A 25,448-nucleotide genomic window follows, 5' to 3' on the forward strand; every position below is an offset into this window, starting at 1 on the left:
TGGCCTCTGTGGGCACTGCATGCACATATTGCACATACATACATATATACATACATACACAAATCCATATAAAATAATAATAAAGTTTCAGATAGGCCAGAGAGATGACTCAGTGGTTAAGAGCACTGGCTGCTCTTCCAAATGAACCCAGGTTCAATTCCACATGACAGCTGACAACTGTCTGTAACTCCAGTTCCAGAGGATCCAGCACCCTCACACAGACATACATGCAGGCAAAATACTGGTATGCAAGAAATAAAAATAAATAACATTTGAAAAAAAAGTGTCAGATAAAGTACTTTGACAAAGTAACTTAAGGGAGAAGGGGCCACTTTATTCTGTCTCATAGTTCCGGGGTACAGTCCATCACAGTTGGGATGGCAGGATGGTAGGAACCTGAAGTATCTGGTCACATCACACACACAATCAGGAAGCTGAGAATAGTAAGTAAGTGCACTCATGCTAATGCCCAGCTTGCTTCCTCTATAGTCTGTATAGACTTTGTATAGTCTGGGATTCTCGGTTCAGGGAATGGTCCTGACCACAATTAAGATGGACCTTCCCACATCCATTAGCGTCATCAAGATAGTTTCTCACAGGCAGGTCAGAGGACCATCTCCCGGGGGGATTCTAGATTCTTGCCAGGCTGATAAACAACCCAAACCATCATGAACCTGAAGGGGGAACTTGCCTCGACTCTCTGGTATTGATTTAAGAGCCAGCTCCTTTTCTTCTCTGCATGGTTTTGATCTTTTCTTCTATACCAAGCTATGTATTATTTCGAATTGCTTCCAGTTTCCCGAAGCAAAGTCGTTTGTACCCTAAGAGCTTTATTTGTTCCCCAGGACTTCTGGCTTGCCATTATCTGGAGTTACCAAATTTCTTTTCCTTTTCCCACTGGGTGAACTAGTGCACTACATTTCCCAGTTTCCCCTATGGCTGTGTGAGGGGAAAAATGAATGAGGTTGGTAATAATAGATGCCACATCCACCCCGAAGCTTGATTCTCAGTCAACTTGCAGAATCCTCCACAGTCTTGTTTTTGCTCACTTACATGCCTAAGACCCCCCTGGAAGAGCCTGAGCCCCGAATGGCTGTACACCCAAGCATCACTGCTGTACACCAACTGTGCTGTGCTGTAAACAACAAAGGAACTCCTAGCGTCTCACACCTCCGGCACTTTGTACTGTAGACAGCCTGCCCTGACACATCCCTTTGGCTAGGAAGCAATGATTATTGATTTAGGAGGCCGTAAGGTTGGGTTGGATACATGGTTCACTTTGGAGGCATCATGAGCTGGGTGTTTGGACTCATTTGGTCTCATTTGGGGGACACTGTTGAAACCAACAAGACTATACTGTTACGAGGCAAACAGTTATTTTTTTAAAACGACTTGCTGTTGGCCTTCTAGACCCTTTCCATCTGAGAGCTTAACCTACCTTGAATTTAATCTACCTTTAGGCCCCCGAAGGTCTCAAGAATGAGAATCTGGAGAGAAATGAGTGCTCAGCAGTAATCTTGTGTTTCTTGAATCATTTTTTTTCTTGCATCATTGTATTTCATTTTCATGATAATCCTATAGTTACAATTAGCCTCAGCTTATAGACAAGATGCTTGCCCAAGATCTGTCATAGAGAAGCAGAATCTGTCAAGCCAGATTTTTACTCTGCCCAGGAGGAAAGGTCCCTGCCTGAGTCCACTGGACTTGTAGACATACTCTGGTGTTAGAGCTGCAGTCTCCTCTTGTTTCTTTTGCATTTTGAAGGACATGAGGTGGTGATTTTTATTCATGGAAATGAGTGTGCTCACTGTTGTGATTGAACAGATAGGGGGCTCCATAGAGGATGTTGGGACCTGCATCTGAATGTAATATTGGGGACTAGGGAGTCAGGAGGAGCCTGTAGTTTTAAGAGAGGTGATACTGGTAAAGGACCCTTCTTCCTTCTTATGTAGTTCTGAACACAGAGAATTCAAGGTCCTCTGTATGATACAGCACATGGCTAGGAGACTGGACCACAAAGTGGGAAGGTTCAGCAAGGCAGAGAAACCTCTGTGTTCCCTTTCAGGGTTGGTGGTGTTTGCCAAGAGCGCCAAGATGCAAAAAGTGTGGGCCTGTGAGACTACCTGGCTGTTTAAGTCCATAAAATTTGACTTGGATATAAAACAATATGTGTGTACATCCTTTTGTCAACCATGCTACTGTTTAAATGACTATCTACATAGATTATTTGAATGGTTTTTGTGGTGTTAGAGATAGAGCCCAATGCCTTGAACATGCTAAGCAAGCTCTTCATCACTGCACTACATGCTTACATGACCAAGTGTGACCTCACAGCAATGCTTAGATGACCATGTTTGACCTCGCTGCAATCTTGGGAGGTTACAGGGAAGGAATAAGACCCCGTTTCTAGGCAAGGCAAAACTGGTCCAAGTTTTCTGACTCCAAACCCACTGCTTTGGTTAGGCTTGCTGATGAGATCTAAGGGCAGGCTTCAGGGCTTTGGAGCTAGAAGTCATATCTAAAGTGCAGACTCTGATTTCTGTCAGAGTCTCCAGACCTTGTTTGCTCTTTATTGTCTGCAGATGATCAGATGAAAGGGTAGTGTGTGTGTGTGTGTGTGTGTGTGTGTGTGTACATGTATGCATGCATATGTGAGTGCAAGTATATGTGTGTGTGCGTAAGTGAATATGAAATTTACAAAGCCAAGTAACAGTTGTCTTAGTTCATCTTCTGTTGCTATAACAAAATACCTGAGACTCAGTCACATACAAAAGATAGAAGTTTCTTTAGATTACAGTGCTAGGGCCTGGGAAGTTCAAGAGCATGATACTGTGTCATGTGTTTGAAACTGCACCCCTCAGGTTCATATGTTGATGGTGTTTTGGAGATGGGACCTGGTGAGGGCATCCTTTCTGCACTATAACATGGCAGAGAGGTACCACACAGCAGGACAGGACACATGTACCAGAAAGGGTTACTTTTACAACATACTTACGCTTTCAGCATCCTGTTAACCCATGAGTAGATTAATCACACCCCTTAGGTTCCATCTCCAAAGCACCATCAACATAAGAGCCTGAGGGATGTAGTTTCCAACACATGAAATTCGGCTCCAATGGCTGAGATTTTCAGACACGTTTCTGGTTCTGTGATGAATGTGGCTCACGTGTCCTTTTAAGCTCGAGCACCTGGATATTTGAAGAAGTAAACATGTCATTAGGCCTTGTTTGATGTAACAGGTCTCAGTCTTAACTGCAGTGATGAGCATATCATATATTCACATGTAACATTCACATTCACATATAACAGTATGTTTTAGCTTTTGAAAACATCAATTCAGGAGTAGTCAAGTTTAGCATAGGTAACTGAACCTAGCAAAAGAACTATATTTGTTTAATTTAATTGAACTTTATTTTGTGTGTATATGTTGTATATGTGTGCGCAGGTGCCTGTGGGTGTGTGCATGCAGAGATCTTATGAGTGTTTTGCTTGTGTGTATGTCTGTATACCATGTGTGTGACTGGTGCCCACAGAGATCAGAAGAGAGCATTGGATTTCCTGGAACTGAAGTTATAGATTGCTGTGGGTGCTGGGAATTGAACTCAGGTCTTCTGCAAGAGCAACAAGTACTCTTAACCACTAAGCAATCTCCCCAGGCCCATATTGTATTTTGTGAAGCAGGGACTCTTATTGAACCTGGAGCTCATCAATTTGGCTAGAAACCCTGGTCAGTGCCCCCAGGGATCCTCCTGTCTCTGAGGCCACAGCATGGAGGCTGCAGGTGTGTGTTCTTGCAGCTGGCTCTTATGTGGGTGCCAGGGAACCAAACCCAGGCTTTCATGCTTTTGTTGCAAACACCGACTGACTGAGCCATCTCCTCAGACCCAGAAAACCTAGATCTTGCTGATACGTCATCAATTGAATCTATAATTATTGGCATATTATTTTTAACCATAGGCTCTAGCTTTCCCATATCTAAAATGACAGGAATTTGATCTGAAGATTTGCCTCTGAAAATCCATCACTATCTCGTTGGCCTTAAACCCAGTGTGACATCCTAGACAGCACTGAATGTGTGTTGTGGCCCTAACTCCGTAACCAGGCCTCACCTGCTCATCTTTTCAAACAAATGTGTTGAATATCATCATCATCTCTTCTGCCACATTTCTGGTACTGAAACATTTTCCTAATCGGGGGGAAAAATTTAAATGCAACCTTGATGGGCTAGAGAGATGCACGCAAAAGCACCAGCTGTGAAAGCCTGAGGACCTGAGTTGGATCGTAGACCCCCAGGAAAAGGTGGAAAGAGGAAACTGAGTCTACAAGTTGTGTTCTAACCACTGTGTATGGTGCCATGCACCTGCTCTCCCTCCTCCCACATAATACACAGAAAGACAGGCAGGTAGACAGGCAGACAGACAGACAGACACACACACACACAAACACACAAATAAATGAAAAGAAAAGTTCTAACAGATGTGGTTATTTCCTCCATGTAGATGTAACCATCCATCTTATTAAATAAGAAACACAGAACCAATGTAAAGAAGAAAGCCAAGAGGTCAGAGCTCAGAGCTAAAACCTTACCCTTCCTCCTGTGGTGGTCCTACCTCTCCGAAAGAGACTTACTTCCTGTGTGTTTGTCTTTATATAGTCTTTCTGTTCTGCCTTCTCATTGGTTGTAAACCCAAACACATGACTGCCTTGTCACTGCCTGTCTTTACAGCCCTCCAGGTCTTCTATGGTATTGAGATTAAAGGCGTGTGTCTCCAATGCTGGCTGTATCCTTGACCACACAGAGATCTACCTAGCTCTGCCTACCAAGTGCTGGGATTAAAGGCGTGTGCCACCACCGCCACGCTCTTGCTATGGCTCTAATAGCTCTGACTCCCAGGCAACTTTATTTATTAACATACAATTAAAATCACATTTCAGTACAAATAAAATACCACCATACCTCCATGCATAACATCTTGAGTCTGGTCATTCACTCGTTCCTTCTCGAACTTCCAGGTCAAAACCATCCACTGTTTATTCTAAGTAGTGCACTCTTTAGTGTATTTTTCATAGCTTGCATTGTCACGTAGTTCCCTCTTAACCAACATTTCCTGCCTTGAAGAGAATGTTTCTCAGAGGATACTTTGGGGCTTATTTAAAGTTGTTCTGTTGTGGTAATTCCACTTTATATGCTGTTCGGTATTTACTCAGGACATTTGCATTTTCCATACTGTTGGTTATTTCTTTAGTTGTGCTCCTAAGAGTTGCCTTGGTCATTTCTCCCGAGGAATGTCTTTGTCATGTGAGCTAGGCTAGGGATAAAGAGCAGGCTCCATTCAGTGTCCTCCTGTGAACTTAAGAAACAGGAGAAGGGCTGGAGAGATGGCTCAGCGGTTAAAACCACTGACTACTTTTCCAGAGGTCCTGAGTTCAGTTCCCAGCAACCACATGGTGGTTCACAACCATCTGTAATGAGATCTGGTGCCCTCTTTTGGCCTGCAGGCGTACATACATGTCTGTTTTTATTACTGCTCTTCTAGTGGGGCCCTGGTATGCTTTGGATGAGACTACGCAGATCCCAGGCGACTTGAGCTGTTCTCCACATCAGTGGCTGTGGTCCCTAGGACTTCTCTTCAAGGAAGAGGGGAAGGGTTAACAAGAGCATCATTGAAAAGCCCTGTGCTATATCCCAGCACTGCTGGCTTCAGACACTGCTGGGTCTCCTGCAGGGGCTTCTCGTGGACTTTACACATCTGCCGTTTCTCCAGGGGTGAATTTAAGAGCAAGGGAGGAACTAGCTTGTGCTGATCACCTTCTTGTGTGAGGTCCCTATAATAAGGGATGGCACTGGCCTCCCTCATGATCCTGTCCAAGATGATTCTCCGATTCTTTTGTGCTTAGCAGCTCTTTTAAAACAAGTCATGGGAAGATGACAGTCTGTGGGCGATTTTGGAGTCCCTCGAACGACAGCTTTCCTAATTGTAGCATTGACTTGCTGCTGTTCAGCTGAGAAGATAAGCTTTTGCTCATCAGTTGAAGATGACAGGTATAAGAAGGGAGGGGCATGGGATGTAGGATAAATGCTTAAACGTCCCTCTAGTTACATTTTATCAGAGTAAGACTCTAATGTAACAGTCACCTCTAGCAGTGACAAAGTTCTGGACATTTTTAGTGAATCAGTATGGACTCACGGAACTTTATTTATCCAATATTCACAATCATCTACAGCCATTATTCTTTTCCACACCCTGTTCATCACAAGTTTGGCTGGTGGAGCAGTTGGTATCTATAACTGGGGTAACCTCCCATCTTCCTGTTCCTCTTCAATTGTTCCTTTCCTTTCCAATTCAATAAAACCCCTGGGACATACCTTCTATCCTCCCCAGCCTTGATGTCGGATCAGCTATTTCTCCATGATGCCCTAGCTCCCTCAGGGGGTGGTGTGGATGGATGAAGGCCTGGTTGCATATTGCTGATCTGTACTCTCAGACTTCGGAGAGTGCCATTTTTCTGAACTCCCTATCCGTATTGATATTTCCAATTACACCTTTCCCCTTCTGAGCATTGCACAACTCCCGTGAACATCTCACCCCCTAGCTTTTCCCTTTAAACTTTTATATGGTTTATCTTTACTCTTCCTGTCATCTCCTCAGGGTACCAAAGCTATGAAAACACTAAGAGGCGTGAACTCTCCTCTAAATCACTCAGCATTGCGTCAGGTGGAGTGTAGACAAGCCCTTGGAGCAGAGCTTTGCAGGGAGCCACTAGCCAGGTAGTAACGGCTTCTCTTTGGGAATGAGACTATGAAAGAGCCCCGCTCTTTCCTGCTCTCACCAGTGCTTGGAACATGGGCTCCTGGTTTTGAATTTGCAGAGACCAGGAGCGTGGTAAATGAGCCTAGGGTAAGTTAGCATCTCAGGGTGTGTTGTCATCGATGAAATTCAGCCTGTTCTTTGCAGAGTCCTGTGGGTTGCTGCAGGTTTTTAGTTAATACCCAAAGTGCTGAAGAAGAATTGGTTTGGGCATTTTATTTATTTATTTATTTTTTGTGGAGCCAATTTTTACCTTGATTTTGATGGGGGTGAAAATTCTTCCAGCTTTTCCTCTGCCTTCATCAATGGCTAGATGGAGTTAGTGCCTACCTTTCAAGGCTGTTGTGTAAGTAAAATGAGGTGCCAAATGGTAGCTCCTATGCATTTTTAATGTCATAAGACAAACAAATAAACCTCCCCCCCAAAAAAAACCAAAACCCAAACCTAAAAACCAAAAAAAAAAAACCCAGCAAAAATCATTGTTCTAGAATTAGATAGTAATTGTCCAATCAATACATGTCTTTGTGTACCCTGTGCTAGATTAATAAGTGCATGCCACCATGGTAGGCAAAAACAAAACAAAACAAAACAAACAAACAAAACAAAACAAAACAGATTGTGGGATCAAACTCAGGCCCTCACGCTTGCAAGTCAAACGCTTTACTGACTGGGCCGAATTGAAGGGGAATGTGTTTGAAATAATGAGTTTGATGTGGTTAGATGCTTGGGCTATCTCATGGTTTGACCTCTCTTCTCCTTCCCCTCCCCTCCCCTCCGCATCAATAAAGACTCTTAATCACCCTCTTCTTCCATCCTAGAACATTTATTTACTCCTTGCTCACCAGAGGGAGGCCTTTCCCGGTGTTATTCTTTCTGAGAGCCACCGTCTTCTGCATAGGAAATGGATTTCTTCAAGCCCACTATCTGATTTACTGCGCAGAATACCCTCAGGACTGGTACACAGATGTCCGGTTTAGCTTGGGTAAGTGAATCTGACCGGCTCCCCTCCCTTCCCAGCTAACACCAGCCCCACAGTGACAGTCACCACTGTCCCTTCTCATCCTCCAGCAGCCTCTTCACCAACTCCTTTCCCACTCAGGACTCTCCTCTGGCCTTCTCCCCAGGAGGCAGCCGGGGAGAACACTTAAATATATGTCGTGCCGCCTCCCATCTCAAGACGGTCTAGTAGATTTCTACCGCTCCGACGATACAGACAGGTTCCACTGCCTATAAAACCCAAATGATTTGGGGCGTTCTGACTTCAGCAGTTCTTCCTGCTCCCTTTCACCCCGTTTTTCTGGGCTAGCCCCAGAAGCCTTGCTGCTGGGATTCAAAGAGTCAAACCTGTTTTGTCCCAGCGATTCTGTCCAGGACATTCCCCTTTCCGATTGGTGTGGCTCACTGAGCTTCGAGGCTTGTGCCTCTCCCTTGCTTCGTTCATCTCCCTACCAATTTACCCCTCCTCGAAGAGGCTTTTCCTCAACACCTTCCCTGAAATAATTGAAGACATCGGTCTTTAAAAGTCTCTCCTATTTCCTGCAGAAGAGGAGGTAGAAAGAGTGTAAGGGCCAGAGGGGATGGAGGACACCGAGAAAACAAGACCCTCTAATTAACAACAGCAAAGCTCATATGAACGCATATATATGCACAGGGCCTGCACGGATCTGTACCAGGTCCTCTCCACTTTTTTTTTTTTTCCTAGATAGGGTTTCTCTGTGCAGTTTTGGTGTCTGTCCTGGAGCTTGGTCTGCAGTCCAGGCTGACCTCAAACTTACAGAGATCTGCCTAGCTTTGCCTCCTGAGTGCTGGGATTAAAGGCCTGTGACACCACTGCCTCGATCCTCTCAGCTTTTATTTTGGCTTCTGGTTTAGTGTTTTTATGGGACTCTTAAGTGTGAAAACCACTGGGTCTCTGATTCTTGTGCCTTCTCTTGGGCTCTTCTCCTTCTGTTGGTTTGTCTTGTCCAACTTTGATGTGGTAGTTCTTGTTTTATCTCATTATATTTTATTTTATTATATTTTAAAATGAATGAATGAATGAGTGAATGAATGAATGAAAACCAAACCACTAGGGTAAAGGTTAACAACTGAATTGTCATTTATATCTGCCGGGAGAGGGAAAATCAGTTTTCTCTAATGGAGTGACACTGGGTATATCAACCACTCCAGGACAGGCTTCATGTTTAGGAGTAGTTGATCAACATATAATGGACTCCACAGTTGTTTTTTTATGTTTTTTTTTGTTGTTGTTTTTGTTTTTTTGAGACAGGGTTTCTCTGTGCAACAGCCCCTGCTGTCCTGGAACTCTCTATGTAGATCAAGCTGGCCTCGAACTCACAGAGATCCGCCTGCCTCTGCCTCCCAAGTGCTGGCATCAAAGGTGTGCACCACCATTGCCTGGCTTAGAGATCGTTCTTAATCCTTATTAATATCACCTGTCACATTCTGCCTATTGACTTGCTACTTTCAACTTTCTTCAGAACCAGTCCCTTCAGGCTCTCTTCTCCCTAGCTGTATTAGCTTTGGCCTACACCAAGCCACAGTTCCATCTAGCCTGGGTGTCTGCCATCAGTAACCTCTACATTGAGAATCCTGTCTCCATCCTGACCTTCAGCCCCTTCCTTCTTCATGGTGTAGTCAGAGTGAACATTCAAAACCCACAAAGAGCCAGAGAGTTCACTGTGAAATACTGCTACACATGCCCTGTAGGGTGTTGTCTGGCCACCAAACAAGGAAATGGAACAAAACAGCAAAGAAGGAAGAGCCCTGGGTTAAATAAGAGTAATTATGGCTGGGAGATGGCTTAGCAGTTAAGAGCACTTGCTGCTCTTCTAGAGGACCTAAGTTCAATTTCCAGCACTCATGTTGGGTGACTCACAACTACCTATAACTCTAGCTTCAGGGGGATCTGAGCCCTTTTGTGGCCTCTGCAGACATATGTTTGTCTGTCTGTCTGTCTGTCTGTCTGTCTCTCTCTCTCTCTCTCTCTCACACACACACACAAACACAAATACATAAAAATAAACCTTAAAAAAGTAAAAACAAAACAGCTGGGCAGTGGTGGCACACACTTTTAATCCCAGCACTCAGGAGGCAGAGCTAGGTGGATCTCTGTGAGTTCAAGGCCAGCCTGGTCTACAGAGTGAGATCCAGGACAGGCACCAGTACTACACAGAGAAACTCTGTCTTGAAAAACCAATAAACAAACAAACAAACAAACAAACATGAACAAGTGTGAACACTTGTACACTATGATTTTCTATGTATAAATGAGATAGAAAATGTATATAAATGGAAAAAGTATTAGAGGGGAGGAGCACACACACACACACACACACACAGAGTCATGCATGCATGCACAAGTGCACAAGACAATAAAAAGGAAGAAAATGCACTGAAGAAAAGTCCCCCAAATTGAGAGAAGACACACCAAGTACTTACATACTGAACTGCTAATGTGACCACACTGGAAAACATTGTAAACCAGTCCACAGAAAATACAGCAGATAAAGCCATGAGCAAGTCATCTAGTCAAAGGAAAAAGGGACAGTCTAAGGATGACTGTCTATTCTTCTCATGGTAATCTCCTGAACGAGGGACCAAAAAAAGGTCTGGTGGGGTGATATATTGTATACCCCAATAAAGCTTGTCTGGGGATCAGAGGACAAAGCCAGCCACTATATTAAACATAGAGATCAGGCAGTGGTAGCACATGCCTTTAAACCCAGCACTAGGAAGGAAGTTTAATGGTAGGGCACAGAAAGGTATATAAGGTGTGAATAAACAGGAAGTCTCTCTCTTGAGGCTGAGGATTTCATAGAGGTAAGAATGTGACTGGCTTGTTCTATTTCTCTGATCTTTCAGCTTTCACCCCAATATTTGCCTCTGGGTTTTTTTTTTTTATTAATAAGACTGTTTAGCAATTTGTGTTATAATCTGGACTAGGTAAAAAAGGACCCGAATGACACCAAAAGCCAGGAGTGGCACCCTCTGATCTTGGTTTATACAAACTACCTGTAAGAGGCCTTTGGGGGACATCTGAAGGGACTTGAGTAGGGCCTAAAAGTTGCATGATGAAAGTGTTACATCAGGTTAAAAACCCAAGGATGTGCACTAAGTTGTTGAATGGTGGTGATTTGGTGTGATCGGAATGGGTAATTTGGTTTGGTTAACGTTAACGCCTAGTATTCTATACATATGAATATTACTTTTACAACGATATTAGACAGAAATAAGACTCTATTTCTCCTTAACTTAACACCTACAGATGATTTCCTGTTGCGGGGAAAAAATCCAAACCCTCTTGAAAGCTTGTAATTCTTCCACCCTGCCTCCCAACAACATTCATTTTTTTATTAACCCATTACCTTGAGTATAATATTTATATTTAACCACAAATAATATGGAATCACTTTTTTTTTTATTAAAAAAGTTTGTTCTTTGACAATTTCATGCATGTGCATGTCCACTTCCAGCCTTCACAGTGGGGCATGACAAAGAAGAGAGTGTATGAAAGGCCACTCCCACCTTCTGAAGGGTTCTTACGAGAGAGGAATAAGAAAATATTAGATAGAAAGAGAGACACAGTTGATGAGAAGGAAGACAGAAACACAGGATAGCTTCAGGAGGGCCTGGATCACTACCCAAATGGCCCTTTCTGTTTATTCAAAAGGATGTTTTATAACAATGCCAAGGGGTGGGGTGAAAGGCCTCCCCCTTGCAAGATCAAAGCACACTGTACAGCCAAGTGCAGACCTGTCCAAACACCTGGCAACCACACCTGTGGTCAAATCATCACCTTATGCAGTCCTGCTGGGTAAAGCAAGCTCAGATTCTCAGACTCTGAGTAAGTTCTCACTAGGAAACCTCTGTGGGTCTCCTCAACTCCTCCTTCTTAATATTTTTAAAGGGTCCTTCAAACCCTTCAGATAGACTATGTCTGTCTTAGGTTGTCTTCTTCACTAATCAGCCTTACCTGTCATTGAGGTACACTTTCTGTCAAGTGTACTCTGTCTGTTTTAGGTTGATAGCTCTCAAGGTTGACTTATCTGTCTCTGACTACCAGCCTCTGGCAGGGGAAGGTACAGAGCTTAACTCTATGCAGCTTTGAATCAGGTCCCCACTAAGAGCTTGGAAGTAGCTGGAACAACCACAGCAATCCATATGGCTGCCACACCTCCCAATAAAGGAGTAGAGGATGACTAAGATAGAATGTCTTTTTGAATGGGTCTAAGTTTTGAATAGCAGCCTCAGTTGGACCAAGCCCTTTTGTAAAAAATAAATCAACAAACTCTTGATACAACTGCATCAAATACATCAGTAAACTGATGCAACTGCATCAAACCTAAAGACTCTTAGCATCACTAAACCATGGTTCATCAATATCAACAAGCTAACATAATTTTAGCATAAATATTACTATACACAATTACAATTCTTACAAACTTACATCCAAAAGCAAACTCTCAATAGCACTATTTACACTTTACAAACTTAAGCAAACATTTAAAAGCAATCTCTTAATATAACTGCTTACATTTTATAAACTTTAGCAAACAACCAAAAGCAATTTCTTAATAGAACTATACAAAACATAGGGTACATTAACACAAGTTAACATCAGTTCACTCAAATGACAAGAAAATATATAGACTGAGGAATATTAACTCCCCCTTTTCTTTATAAATTTTTTAAGCTTCAACTTGAGCCTGGGTAGAAAAAACCAAATTTCTCCATTTTTACGTAAAACAGATAATTCCATTTTTTTTTACACAAAACAGTTCATGAGTCACCACAGTTAATAAAGCATATATGCCTACACAAAAACAGTTCATAAGTTATTCAGTTGATGATGTATATAGGTGAAATCAAAATTGTCCCATTTCTGAGGTTTGCAAAAGTTCAAAAAGTCAGTTCTAATACCAGTCCCAAAGTTCAACTGACATCCCAAGATCAGGGCCTGGCTTGTCAACCACCTTGAAGTCTTTGTCTAACAGTCCAACTCTTAGGCAAACAGTTCCAAATATGAGGAGTCCAATTAGCCAAGTTTATTGCACTTCCCCTGAATGCAACAACTCAACTCAGTTCAAACTAGTATCTCTGAAGCCTCATTCTCAGCCACAGAAGCACTTTCAGTTAGCTTTCCTCTAGGTAAAAACTGGTCCAGGGCAAAAGCTGCTAGCTGGCTGGGGCAAAGTCCTTTTAAAAGAGACCTTCATACAGTCAGCAAACAGAAACTGCAAGGCTTTTGGCTCCTGGCTTTCACAGTTCCTGTCTGTCTGTGCCTCTCGTAATTGGCACATCCTGACCTTAGGGTTCTTAATCACTTTGTGATGAATGGTTGAATGCTGACCTGCTGCTATGAGCTACAGCTCTCCAGCAGCAACCACAGTCCAGGGGGAAACCCAGCCGCTACAAGTTGTGGCTTCCAAGGGTCCTATTAGCTGCTCCACTGGCAGTCTTTGCGTCCCCTGTGTGGTACCTCATTTGCACAGCCAAATGCCACTTTAGCCTCCTCTCAGGCTGCTGCTGGCTTCCAGCATGTCTCCACTGTTGAGCCTAGAACTCAACTTTGCACCTCAGCATTTTTCACTGCCATTCCACGCAGGGGGTACATCTCAGCTGCCTGATTGGCTGCTGCTTCTACCACAGTGTCCCTTTTGGGCTCTCTCTGCTGCATTCCAAGCTGCCACTGCTGCTGCCTGCCATTCATATCTCCTCCAGCATCTCTGCTCCATAGCCTCTAGCCATGTCAGTCTGGCTCTCTCTTCACTGAGCTTCTTCATGGCAGCAGAAAGCATGCAGAACCCTGCTGCTTGTGCTGGCTCACTCAGCATCTCCGAGCTATGATACCCCATGGGTCTCAGCCACTGATTTCTGGATGGGGCTGCCCAGGCTCCTGCTGCTGCTTTCTGCATCCCAGGTCCCGTCTGTGCTTGAGGGAAAAAGCTACTCTTACCTTAAGTGACTTTCTTATTAAACCTTCACCATATCCCTAGACCTAAAGCTTACTTTACCCTAATATATCTAAGCCCACACTTTTCAAACTAAACTTCATCAAAGTTTTTTACAACTTTAGAGAGAGAGAGAAACAGGGAAACATAGACATAGACATAGAGAGAGATATTTGCTGCAGCCTAACTTTTACTATTTGCTTCAGCTTAACTTTATCATATATATATACAGTTTTACTCCCAAAGAATAGAATACTATCACATAACCTTAATTCATAACCGGACATGTCCCCCTGCTTCCATGGTGCCCCCTCCTTCTCTTATCATTTGCACCCATGCCCCACATTGGGCACCATCTGTGGGAGGCCAGCTTCCACCTTTTGAAGGATTCTTATGAGAGAGGGGCAAGAAAATATTAGATAGAAAGACTTAGTTGATGAGAAGAAAGACAAACACAGGATAGCTTCAGGAGGGCCTGGATCACTTACCCAGTGGCCCCTTCCATTTATTCAAAAGGGATTTTTTTTTTTCTTCACAGGCAATTTATTTTGTTCTATTCATTCACAGTTAATACAGAAAATACTTGGAAACATTTCCATATAATGTTTGACACAGAAATCATCAAATAGAAGTATACAATGTTGACAGGAGGCAGTACATTTATAATTTATAGCCCCAAATGTATTTATAAATTAGAAATGGAAAGATCTACAAATGAAATTATGAAGGTTCACCAAAGTCATTTAATCTGTCAGTTTCTCATTCAAAAGGGATTTTTATAACAATGTCAAGGGGCAGGGGAAAAGACCTTCCCCTTGCAAGATCAGAGCACACTGCACAGCCAAGTGCAGACCCTTCCAAACACCTGGTAACCACGCCCGTGGTCAAATCGTCCACCTATGCAGCCCTGATGGGTAAGGAAAGTTCAGATTCTTGGACCCTGAGTAAGTTCTCACTAGGAAACCTCTGTGGGTCTTGACAGAGTGGAACCGGCCAGTGGATGAGCCAGCCAGTTGGTCTTTTGTGAATGAGCCAAGTGTTTGCTTGCTGTTACTCACTATTGATTTATGACGTTGGTTTATTTGACACACACAATGCTATTGCCTCCTGCTTGCCCCACTTTCCACCTCTGTCCATCACGTTTCACTGTGAGTGCTAACATTTTAACTTAGGGACAGGACAACCTCTCCTCCCCAAAAGTTTCAGATCATATCTGAATACCATTCTTAGATTTGGCAATTAAATGCCCCTCACTTTATTTTAAGAAAGGAAGAAAAGAAACATATCTTGTGTAAAGAATAGCAAAGCAGAGTGTATCTTTTGATCTGTTTCCTCTCTTCTTTGCCAAGGTATCTTCCTATTTATTTTGGGAATGGGAATCAACATCCATAGTGACTGCCTGCTGCGCCAGCTTAGGAAGCCTGGAGAAGTCATCTATAAGATCCCACAAGGTAATGCCTCCCTGGATCCCAGAGTCCCATTCTTCTTTGAAGCCCGTCCCAGTGATTAACAAACAGGAGGGATTGCTCATGATAGATAGCACAACTATGCAATCTATACACTGTGACTTGCTTGTAGCCTCCCCTGCATACCCTGTCCCCTCCACAGAACCTAAGGAAGCTCCATAGGGCTGTAACTAAGTTGGTAGAGTGCTAGCCTAGCATGCATGAAGCTCTGGGTTCCACCCTGGAAACACTTAATTCAGGCATGGTGGTACATATCTATGATTCCAGCACTTAGGAGGGGGAGGCAGGAAGATCAGGAGTCAGGAGTTCAAGGTCATTCTTTAGTACATAGTGAGTTCAAGGTTGGCCTTGTTACATGTTCACACACACATGCACACACACACACACACACACACAGAGAAGACACAGAGAGAGAGAGAGAGAGAGAGAGAGAGAGAGAGAGAGAACCATAAAAGATCCCTTTCCCATCCCATATAGGAAAAATCATAGTAGGTGACAGAGGGCACCAGACTTGGATATAAATAGTGGAGAATAGATTACAGCCTAGTATATAAGCCTGTCATTTACACAGAGTGTGAGTCTCATTGTGTTAGCAATGAAGCTGAGGAATTTGTTGTCATGTGAACATCATAGTGTACTTACAAGAACCTTGATGGGGCAGCCTACTGCATACCTAGGTTATAGTGTACAGCCTATTTTGAAATTTAAAATTTTTAAGAACATTTCTTTTGCTAAAAACTAAGAGAAAAACATATCTTAGTCTAGGACTACACATGATCACAATCTTCAATATCATGTATTTTACCTTCATGTCCACTGGAAGGTCTCTAGGGAGCAGCATGCATGGAGTGATGGTCCCCCCCACACTCCCAGATACAGCATGGGACTATTTTATGGTTAACTTTTTTTCTAAGCTGAAGAATTATGCTCTAACAATGAATAGCATAATAAGCATGTAAACCAGAACATAGACACTTAATATAATTATCAAAGATTAAATTCTGTCTATAATTATATGCTTGTACTTCTTCCTTAAAATTTAGTTTTTAATTTAAAAATTTTGTCTGGTGTGTGCATGTATGTGTGTGGGCACTTGAGCATGTGTGTTCATATTCGTGTGAAGGCTAGAGTTTGATGTCAAGCGTCCCCTTCAATTGCACTTTCACCTTATTTTGTTGATCTAGTCTCTCAATGGATTTGGCACTCCTAGATTCAGCTAGACTATCTGGCCATGGAGCTCCAGATCCTCCTGTCTCTACTTTCTCAGCACTGGGATTATAGGCATGTGCCACTGTGCCTGGCTTTTATGTGGGTCCTGGGGATTGGACTCAGGTCCTTAGGCTTGCCTAGGAATGACTGGGCTTGAGCTTTCAAATCCTGGGCAGTGTGCTGGACTCACACAGCAATGACTGTGATGTTACCAGGTGGTGAACACTTGAGGTCTGTTAGCGATGTTTCCATCATGTGTGCAGTCTGTTGTTGACACGTGACGTGCCGCTGTGCAGCATGTGACCGCTGCTTCAGAGATCAAGATACAGAAAACTTGCAAATGTCACTGGTCCCAAGAAACTAGGAATGAGAGTCTGGTGAATGAGCATTTGGCAATGACTCAAGTCCAGGTGCTCAACACAGGCAAGTCAAAAGTGGTTTCCACCCTTCTGAATGTAAACAGAGCCCTCATTTGTAGTAAAAAAATGCCCTGGGTTATGATACGGTGGCGTAGACCGACCACCACTGATTAATAATGACAAAGCTGTTGTGATTAGTAATACATTTAAATGAGTAAGTATTATTCATTCCTTGTTATCTAAGGAACTAAGCTAGACCATTCATGATGTCCATAGAAAATTGGACCCTCACAAAGTCAAGGGTGTCATGGGCAGGAAGACAATGTGACACGGTATCAACCTTAAGAAAAATAATAGTAAAGGAATTTGATTCTTGTTTCAGCCATTTCTCTCACAGCTGGGATAGAATACTGGACGGATGTACCGTAATCTCACAGTGTCGAGGCAGGGAAGGCGAGGACACCTGGTGTGCCAGGAGGGCTCTTATCATTGGTGGCAGGAACATGGGGTTACTTGCTTGCATCTCCATAGCCAACTAGAAAATAGAGAACTTGGGCAGGAACCAGGCCATCTATCCCCTTCTAAACCACCCCTAACAGCCTTCAAGGACCCATAGCCAAAAGTCTTCTGAAACAGTGCCACCAGCTGGGGACAAAGGGTTCACACAGGACTCCGTGGACAGCACTCACATTCCAATCGTGCCAACACTTAAAAACTTCAGCTTAATGATTAAGTAAAGATGAGCTGGGACAGTTCTTAAAAACCTTATTGCCAAGGTCAGTTTCCAACTGAGTTAGGAGAGTGAGAGAGAAGGGCCCCAAAGCACATTTTAATGTCATTACAGAAGGAGAAAAGTTGTTACAGTCACAACTTCCCTAGTTTAATATGGCTCATAAGCCTGGCGTGTGGGTATATTTAACGTCATTAGCAATGTCTTGATGTCTAGATAGTTCTGAGAGAGGAGATATCTGGTGGGTGGAAGTAAAACATCTCAATAGCAGCAGAGCTTGTCAACCCCAGCAGGGCGAATGGTCTCTACTTTCAACTTGAACAGTGTTTAGTGCAGGGGGCCAGGTAGTGGAGGATCAAAGGGTCAAAAGGAATCAAATCGTTTCTCACACCTGTTAAGTTTTTGTTTCAATGAAGTGTGTTGTTTCACTTTGTGTGACTGGTGTGTACCACAAAGATTGCTCTTGGGACTTGCCAGGGAAAGGCTTGGGAAGGTAAGGCGTGACCTGAAAATGTCCTTTAAAATGGAACAAGACAAGAAGCAGGCCATCTGCACCTCTTGCTTATCTTGCTCAAAGCTGGTGGCCTAAGTTGTAAAGAGATCCGGACAATGCCCATCAGTAGATGGGGCCGCTCCCCAGGATTCCAGAACATTCTGCAAGGCAAGGGGCCATTGCTGCTTTGTTTCCCCTTATTTCTAAGGGAATTCCTCTAAACTCTGACTGTGGAAGGGACCTCCCATCTTACATCTGTTTACCCATCTGATGGGGGAATGTCTTCTGTATGCTGTGAGAATATGTTGCTCTGGTTTGTTGATAAGTAAAGCCATTTGGCCTATGGCAAGGCAGCTTAGAGGCAGGCAGACAATCCAAACAGATAGGAAGAAGGAGAAAGACAGAGCAGAGAAGACACTGCCAGCCGCCGCCAGGAGAAGCAAGATGTAAAAGTACCGGTAAGCCAGAAGCCATGTGGCAAAGTATAGATTTATAGAAATGGGTTAATTTAAGATATAAGAACTAGATAATCAGAAGCCTGCTATGGCCATAGTTTAAAAATTAGCCTGTGTGTGTTTATTTGGGTCCGAGCGGTTGTGGGACCTGCGAGTGAGAGAGATTTGTCCTGACCCCAGGTCAGGTGGGACACAGAAAAACTTCCAGCGACACCCATCTTTGTGTATTTTGGAACAAAACACAGGGATACAGTGTCATAGAACTGCAGTTCTGAGTATTGTCTGTCTGATTCTCTGCACACAGGTGGCTTGTTTACGTATGTTTCTGGAGCCAATTTCCTGGGTGAGATCATTGAATGGATGGGCTATGCCTTGGCCACCTGGTCCATTCCAGCTCTTGCATTTGCATTTTTCTCACTTTGTTTCCTTGGGATGCAAGCTTTTTACCACCACAGGTAAACATTTTAACAGAGGCATGTCTCCGTTTTGTTTCCTGTCACTGTGATTAAAATGCCCCGTCAGAAGAAACTGAAGGAAGAAAGGGGTAATTCGGCTCACCCTTTTGGGGTATGGTCAGTCACTGCAAAGGTGTTAAGGGGGCGGGAACTTGAAGCAGGTGGTCACATTGCATTCATTCATGGTCAAAAGCAGAGAGCAAATGAATTAATGCACGTGTGCTATGCTCAGCTTGCCCTCTCCATTTATAGCAGTGCTTCTCAAACCTCTTAATGCTGCGACCCTTTAATACAGTTTCTCAGGTTATGGTGACCCCCAACCATAAAATTATTTCATTACTACTTCCTAACCATGAATTTGTTACTTTTAATATTTATTATTATGTGACTCGTAATGTAAATATCTGCTATGCAGGATATCTGATATGTGACCCCAAGGGGTTTGAAACCCACAGGTTGAGAACCTCTGTATAAATTTTATACAGTCCAGAGTCCCTCATTAGAGAATAGTCTTGCCCATGATTAAGATGGGTCTTCCCACAGCAATGAACTTAATCAGGACAACCCCTCACAGGCATTTTCTGAGGCTATCCTTAATATAAACAGTCCCTCACAGGTGTTACCAGAGGCTTACCTCCTAGGAGTCAAGTTGACAATTAATGTTGTCACAAGGTTATAGCATTGACATAGTATTCTTCTCCAAATAAAAATTTAGCACGTGGAATTAGATATATAAAGACATGATAATGATTTCATAAAGGAAATTTGATATAATAATGAAATTGTATGATTAAGCTCTCACTTTTAAAGCTTTTACTGAAGCTGAAATTGAGTTGGATAATGATAGCAGTAAATAAATAAAAAATAAAATAAAATAAAATAAAATAAAATAAAAGGTTGTGTAGATAGAGGCACCAGAAGCGATGGGTGGGCAGCCATTGTGCTCACCGTGTTGAGGAGGGTTTCTCACTCTCCTTCCCTGAGGATATAGTTAATGAGTGATGGGAGAGAGACATTTTCTTCAGTGGTGTAGCCAGTGGTAAGGTGCCCATGTTCCTATGAGCAATTCTAATGAAACTCATTGAACTATAAACAAACAAACAAACCATGAAAATAGAAGGGACGTAGTTGGGAAGAGGGAGGGGATTAGTGGGAGAGGACAAGAGAGGGTAACATAACTGAATGATCAAAGTGCGTGCATTTACATGTGTATGAAAATGTCATAACGAAGCCTATGTTATGTACAATTTACAAGTGATAATAAAACCAAAATAAAAGATGGCTTCCCACAGTGAGTTGGTTGGTCCAGGTTCCATGCCTGGTGATGGTTACCACTTGGCTGGAAATGTCAGATAATGAGCCAAGAGGTGGAAGAAATGTCCATGCTTCAATTCGGTTCTCTTCCATCGTATTTCTTGATGTGTGCTCCATGGATGAGACCATTGCCAGCACATCCCAAAGTTTCTTGGTAAGGTAAGCAGGTGAGCCCTGAGTGCTCCATCTGCTGGTACATGTTGGAACTGCAGGCATTTAAGGCGTTCCTTTAGAGGAAGGTCTTAGACCTCTAACCCACTAGGGGGGTGTTGAGTAGGATAAAAGAGGTAACTGAAAGTAATGTTGGGAGAAGGGTAATGCATTGTTTACTTCCCCTGCTTACCTTAAAGCAGCTTTTATAGGGAGAGAAAGCCTAGATACCAAGAGGGAACACATGGCGTACAGAACAGGGCTGAGAGCTCCTTAAGTTCTTGCCTCGGCATCTCTGTCTGGCTAATGATGTCTCTAATAGTTTTTAGGATTAAATGAGGTACAAGCTCCTTTCTTCTAAGTGGAAACTGAAACCAGTTCGGAACTATACAAAGCAGCAGTTTCCCATGACCTGTTCCTATTACCTCCTGGGTTGAAAGGGACGGGGTTTCCAGGGTTCACGCACGGCCTTTGAGAGACAGCGTAAAAGCCCTTCCACTTTAGGAGAATCTGCTGCCCATCAAGTAGTGAGAGAATGGCAGAGGTCAGGGCATGGCCTGGTGCATAGGAGGGTCTTTGAAAAAGCATAGACCTTGAAGTACTTGGTCAGGAAATCTACCAGAAGTTTCCAGCTGGTGCAATGTCAAAACCAAATTAAGGCCATCTGGTTATATTCCTCTTGGAGGAAGAGCCAGGGGTGTCTCTTTTAATAGGACCAAGAGGGCTTTGTGAAGGTGCTCATGAAGCAAGAGCCGGCCTTGGCAGGGGAGGTTGAGCACACACGGTCTTTTCAAATCAAAGCAGTACAGGCCAGGCACTTCTGGCACATTTTTATTTATTTATTTGTTTATTTGGTCTTCCAGTTTAAGCCCAAAGCACTTTAGCAGAGTGTATTTTGTCTTTATTATGCCTCAAGGGCCTTTAGTTTTAACTAGTTAAGAGGACAACTTGGTCACACAGGGTAGAGGCTTTTCGTAAGATGCATTAATCTCCTTCGACTGCATAAGAAATGACCCTCAGCTGCATGGGCTTAGGACAAGGGAAATATCTCTCTTCAGAGTTCTGGAGATCAGAGGTTTGGCCTTAAGGTATAGGTAGGGCCATGCTCTCTGGAATAGCTTGAGGAAGAATCCTTGCTTTTATTTAGTTCTAGTGGAGACTAAAATTCTTGGTTTTCCATGGTTGGGGCAAATGCCTCATTCTAATCTCTGCCAGTCTGCCTATGACCTTCCCATCCCAGGGATTTTCTTGTTTCTTTTCAGATCTATGGGACTAAGGTCCACCCTGCATTGGTATGAGCTATGTTAATTAATTACATCTGCAATGACCATAGTTCCAAAACAAGATTGCATCTTCAGGGGTTGGGAGTGAGGACTTCACTTTACCCTTTAGGGGGAAAAATCCATAGCAACCCATAGTAATAGCGGCATAGCAATCCATAGTAACAGTGGCATAGAAATCTACAGTAATAGTGGCATTCTCAAGCTTTAGAAAGAGATCTTTTCTAAAAAATACTGCCAATTCTCTGAAGTTAACTTTGCCCACAGCTTTTTGTTAATTCATTTTTTTATTAGCATGTGTTAGTTAGACACAATAGTGAGCCTCATGACATTTTCATACATATATAATGTATTTTATACTATTCATTGTTACTCTTTATTGTTTTCCTCCTGCTCTTAAACGTTTTTATCTTATTTTTAAGGGTTTATTTTTTATCTTATTTATATGTATTATGTGTATCTGTGTGTTTGTATGAGTGTGTGTGTGTGTGTGTGTGTGTGTGTGTGTGCGTGCGCGTGCGCGCCCAGGAGAGGACCTCAGGTTCCTGGAGCTAAATTACAGGCAGAGAGTTGTGAGCCACTGGACATGGGTGCTGGCAACTAAACTCAGGTTCTCTAGAAGACCAACAAGTGCTCTTCACTGCTGAGCTATTTCTCTAGTCTAGCTATTTATTTCCTTTCATGACTGAGTGAGTCTCATAGAGTTGCTTGCAAGATCCTGTGTAAAGGGGTGTTTACAAGAGCATGGGATACTTGTAGGTAGCCACACCCACCAAAGAAAACATCTCTCCTCCCCAGCAACCATTAACTGCCTTTAGATCCTTAGGGAGAGGCTACCCTTCAAACTCCTGCTAGCTATGATTATCTGCCTTTAGGTCCTAGGGGGAGGGGACCATGACAGGATATTGACAGGCTCAGTCTTGTGCTGCAGGTCTTCCGCAGGTCTCAACTGCTGTAGGATCAAGAGTGAAATGGCGAAGCCACGTTCTAAAGACAGTATTCTACTTTGATCTCTCTCCCAGCTTACACATTCTTCCTGCCCTACCTTCCATGATAATCCTTGAGTCTTGGAGAGAGTGATCTACAAGTTCCTTTCGTGGCTGAGAACTCAGCCGTTCCTTGTTCTCAGCACTTTGACTCATTATGAGTCTTTGCGGTTACTGCTGCCCACTGCAAAAAGAAGCCTCTCTGAACAAAGCTGACAGTAGCACTGATCGATGGGTGTAGTCAGAAGCTTTCCTGTGTCCTGCCCAGTCCTGTAGCTGCTTGGACCCAAGTAAACACAGAGGCTTATATTACTTACAAACTGCATGGCCTAATGGCTCGGGCTTCTCTCTAACTAGCTCTTACAACTTAACTCAGCCCGTTTCTATTAATCTATGCATTGCCACTTGGCTTCGTGGCTTACCAGTACTTTCATGTCTTGCTTCTCCTGGCGGTGGCTCACAGCGTCTGCCCCACTCTCCTTTCTTCTCCGTCTCTCCAGTTCAAATGTACCAACTAACCTTATTCTGCCTTGCCATTGGCCAAACAGCTTTATTTATCAACCAATCAAAGCAACACATATTCACAGCATACAGAAAGACATCTCACAGTACTTCCCCTTTTCTGTCTAATCAAAAAGGAAGATTTTAACCTTAACATAGTAAAATTACATATAAAAAATGGTTATCAAGCAAGAATTAGAGCTACAATATCTAGTCTATTTATATTTAGCAAAACTAAAGAAAATACTCTGTCATCTATCTTATTTTTGTGAGTCTAAAATTTCATATCTAATTTATCTTTTCAAATACCACTACATATGGGTGCACTCTGATGGGCAGGTCTTTTCCATTTAGCAAAACAGTTGCAGTAGCTTTCCCAGTAGGGCCTATGATCTCCCCAGCCATGGGCTTTTGTCCAGGTTTTTATTCCCAGATGTGGATTTCCTCCTGTGAAGTAGGCCTCAGGTCCAATCAGAGAGTAGTTGGTTACCCCCATTACTGACTTGCTACTATTTCACCAGTTGCCCAAAGTTTTTGAGAGGCTCTAGCTTCCTGTAGTTTTCAGCAAAGTGAGAGCCCTTTTGTAGTGAGTACTTCCTTTTGTCTATTAAAAAAAAATCTGGTGACATACACACAGCATAAAATTTACCACTTTAACAACCTTCAAATGTTGAGCGATATCAAGTACGTTCATAATATTGTAAAATCATCACCACTACCCTCCAGATATTACTTTGCACTTATCTGCACATAAATGACCAACGTTTCCAAGAGACAGACTGTAGGAAAGGGGTTGATGATGGGCACATGGTCCCCAGGAATGGTCAGATGCTAAATAACTGGCTTACCTTGTTACGGCTGTGCAAACTCAACTGTTGCCATGACTCTATTACATTTCTCAGTATTCCTTCCTTTCTTGTCTTTTCAGGTTCTACCTCCAGACGTTTAAGGATTACCCCAAATCTAGGAAAGCCCTTATTCCATTTGTCTTTTAAGGAACCCCGATTTTAAGGGACAAAGCTTCTACGGGGGAACCGCCCAGCTGCTGAAACGATAAACTGTAAACTATAACTGAGCTGTGTCTTGCTCATACGTGTACATATCATGATGTGTGTGGTAACAGGTATCTTTGTTATTCCAGTTGCCTGAGGCATACTGAGTCATGCCTGCTTAACCTTTACTTCTGTCAGCCCAGGGAGCCCTGACCTAATTTCCCGTTGGAGCGTCACAGAGGCCCTTCCATGGAGACATTTTCTCCTTAGCTATTCCTTCTAGAAGCTTCCCCATTCCTCATTTTTTTTTCCATTGTATGATCTGAAGACATGTGACTTTTTCTTACTCTGTATCAATTTTGGGAAGTTGTTCTGCAGTCAAAACCCTTTGGGCTGACCTAATGAAAAATGAAATCGTAGCATTTGCAGGAAAGTGGGTAGAACTGGAAATGATTATATTAAGCAACATAACCCAACTCAGAAAGATAAATACTGCATGTTTTTCTCATATGCAGATCCTAGATTTTAATTTATATGTATATATGTGTCTGTTTATATGTGTGTGTTGGGGGGCATATAGTTCATTAAATTAGCAAGGAGATCATGAGAAAGGAAAAAGAGGAGAAAGAGTAGAATAGAATATGTGTGGCATGAAAGCAGAGAGAGGCGGCTGCAGGGAGGAAAGGGATCAGCAAGAGAAGTGTAGGAGAACAGAGGAGAAGAGGAGGGGAGGGGGATTGGCAAAAATATAGTGTGGATGAAAATGCCATAGTGAAACCCATTACTTTTTATGCTGGTTTTGAAATAAATCAACCAACCAACTAGCCAACCAGCAAAAAAAGAATGTCTGGGCTGAGGGCAGTGCTTACAGGAGTAATTAAAAGCATACCTTTATGTATACTCACAGAGTGGCAGAGATTTACATTTTTAAGTGCCGTAGACCCAGAGCATGCCTAAATTACTTTGTACTTATCTGCACAATTATCAACATTTCCAAGAGACAGGCTGTAGGAAAGGGGCTGATGATGGGCACCTGGTCCCTAGGAATGGCCAGGTGCTGATCTTCCTCTTCATTAGTTAATTAGGACGATATGAAAAGGGAGAACTTTAATAATGGAATTCCCTTCTCTGACCCATGTCCAAATGTATACAAGTGTCTTAGTCAGTGAACACTCTGCTCTCCCAGGAGGTTTCACAATTCCTATTGTGTTATCATTGCTTCCTCCACACCACTGGCATGGATTTTCTTGATGGTTAGGGTTTTTTTTTTTTTTTTTTTTTTTTTTTTTTTTTTTT

At 42.9% G+C, this 25,448-nt stretch overlaps 1 protein-coding gene across 1 annotated transcript in view; it reads left to right on the forward strand.

Annotated features, from left to right (window-relative positions):
* Srd5a2 (steroid 5 alpha-reductase 2) overlaps positions 1–24,660 on the forward strand; it is a 45,356-nt gene extending 20,696 nt beyond the window's left edge. Inside the window, exons 2-5 of the mRNA XM_028873662.2 lie at positions 7,628–7,791; positions 15,112–15,213; positions 18,779–18,929; positions 24,089–24,660. Coding sequence (XP_028729495.1) covers positions 7,628–7,791; positions 15,112–15,213; positions 18,779–18,929; positions 24,089–24,155 — 484 coding nt within the window. The 3' untranslated portion in view covers positions 24,156–24,660. The remainder of the gene's footprint in view (positions 1–7,627; positions 7,792–15,111; positions 15,214–18,778; positions 18,930–24,088) is intronic.
* Positions 24,661–25,448: the final 788 nt, after the last annotated feature.

The sequence above is a fragment of the Peromyscus leucopus genome, chromosome 22 (genome assembly GCF_004664715.2).
Source record: "Peromyscus leucopus breed LL Stock chromosome 22, UCI_PerLeu_2.1, whole genome shotgun sequence".
In the NCBI taxonomy this organism is placed as follows: Eukaryota; Metazoa; Chordata; class Mammalia; order Rodentia; family Cricetidae; genus Peromyscus; species Peromyscus leucopus.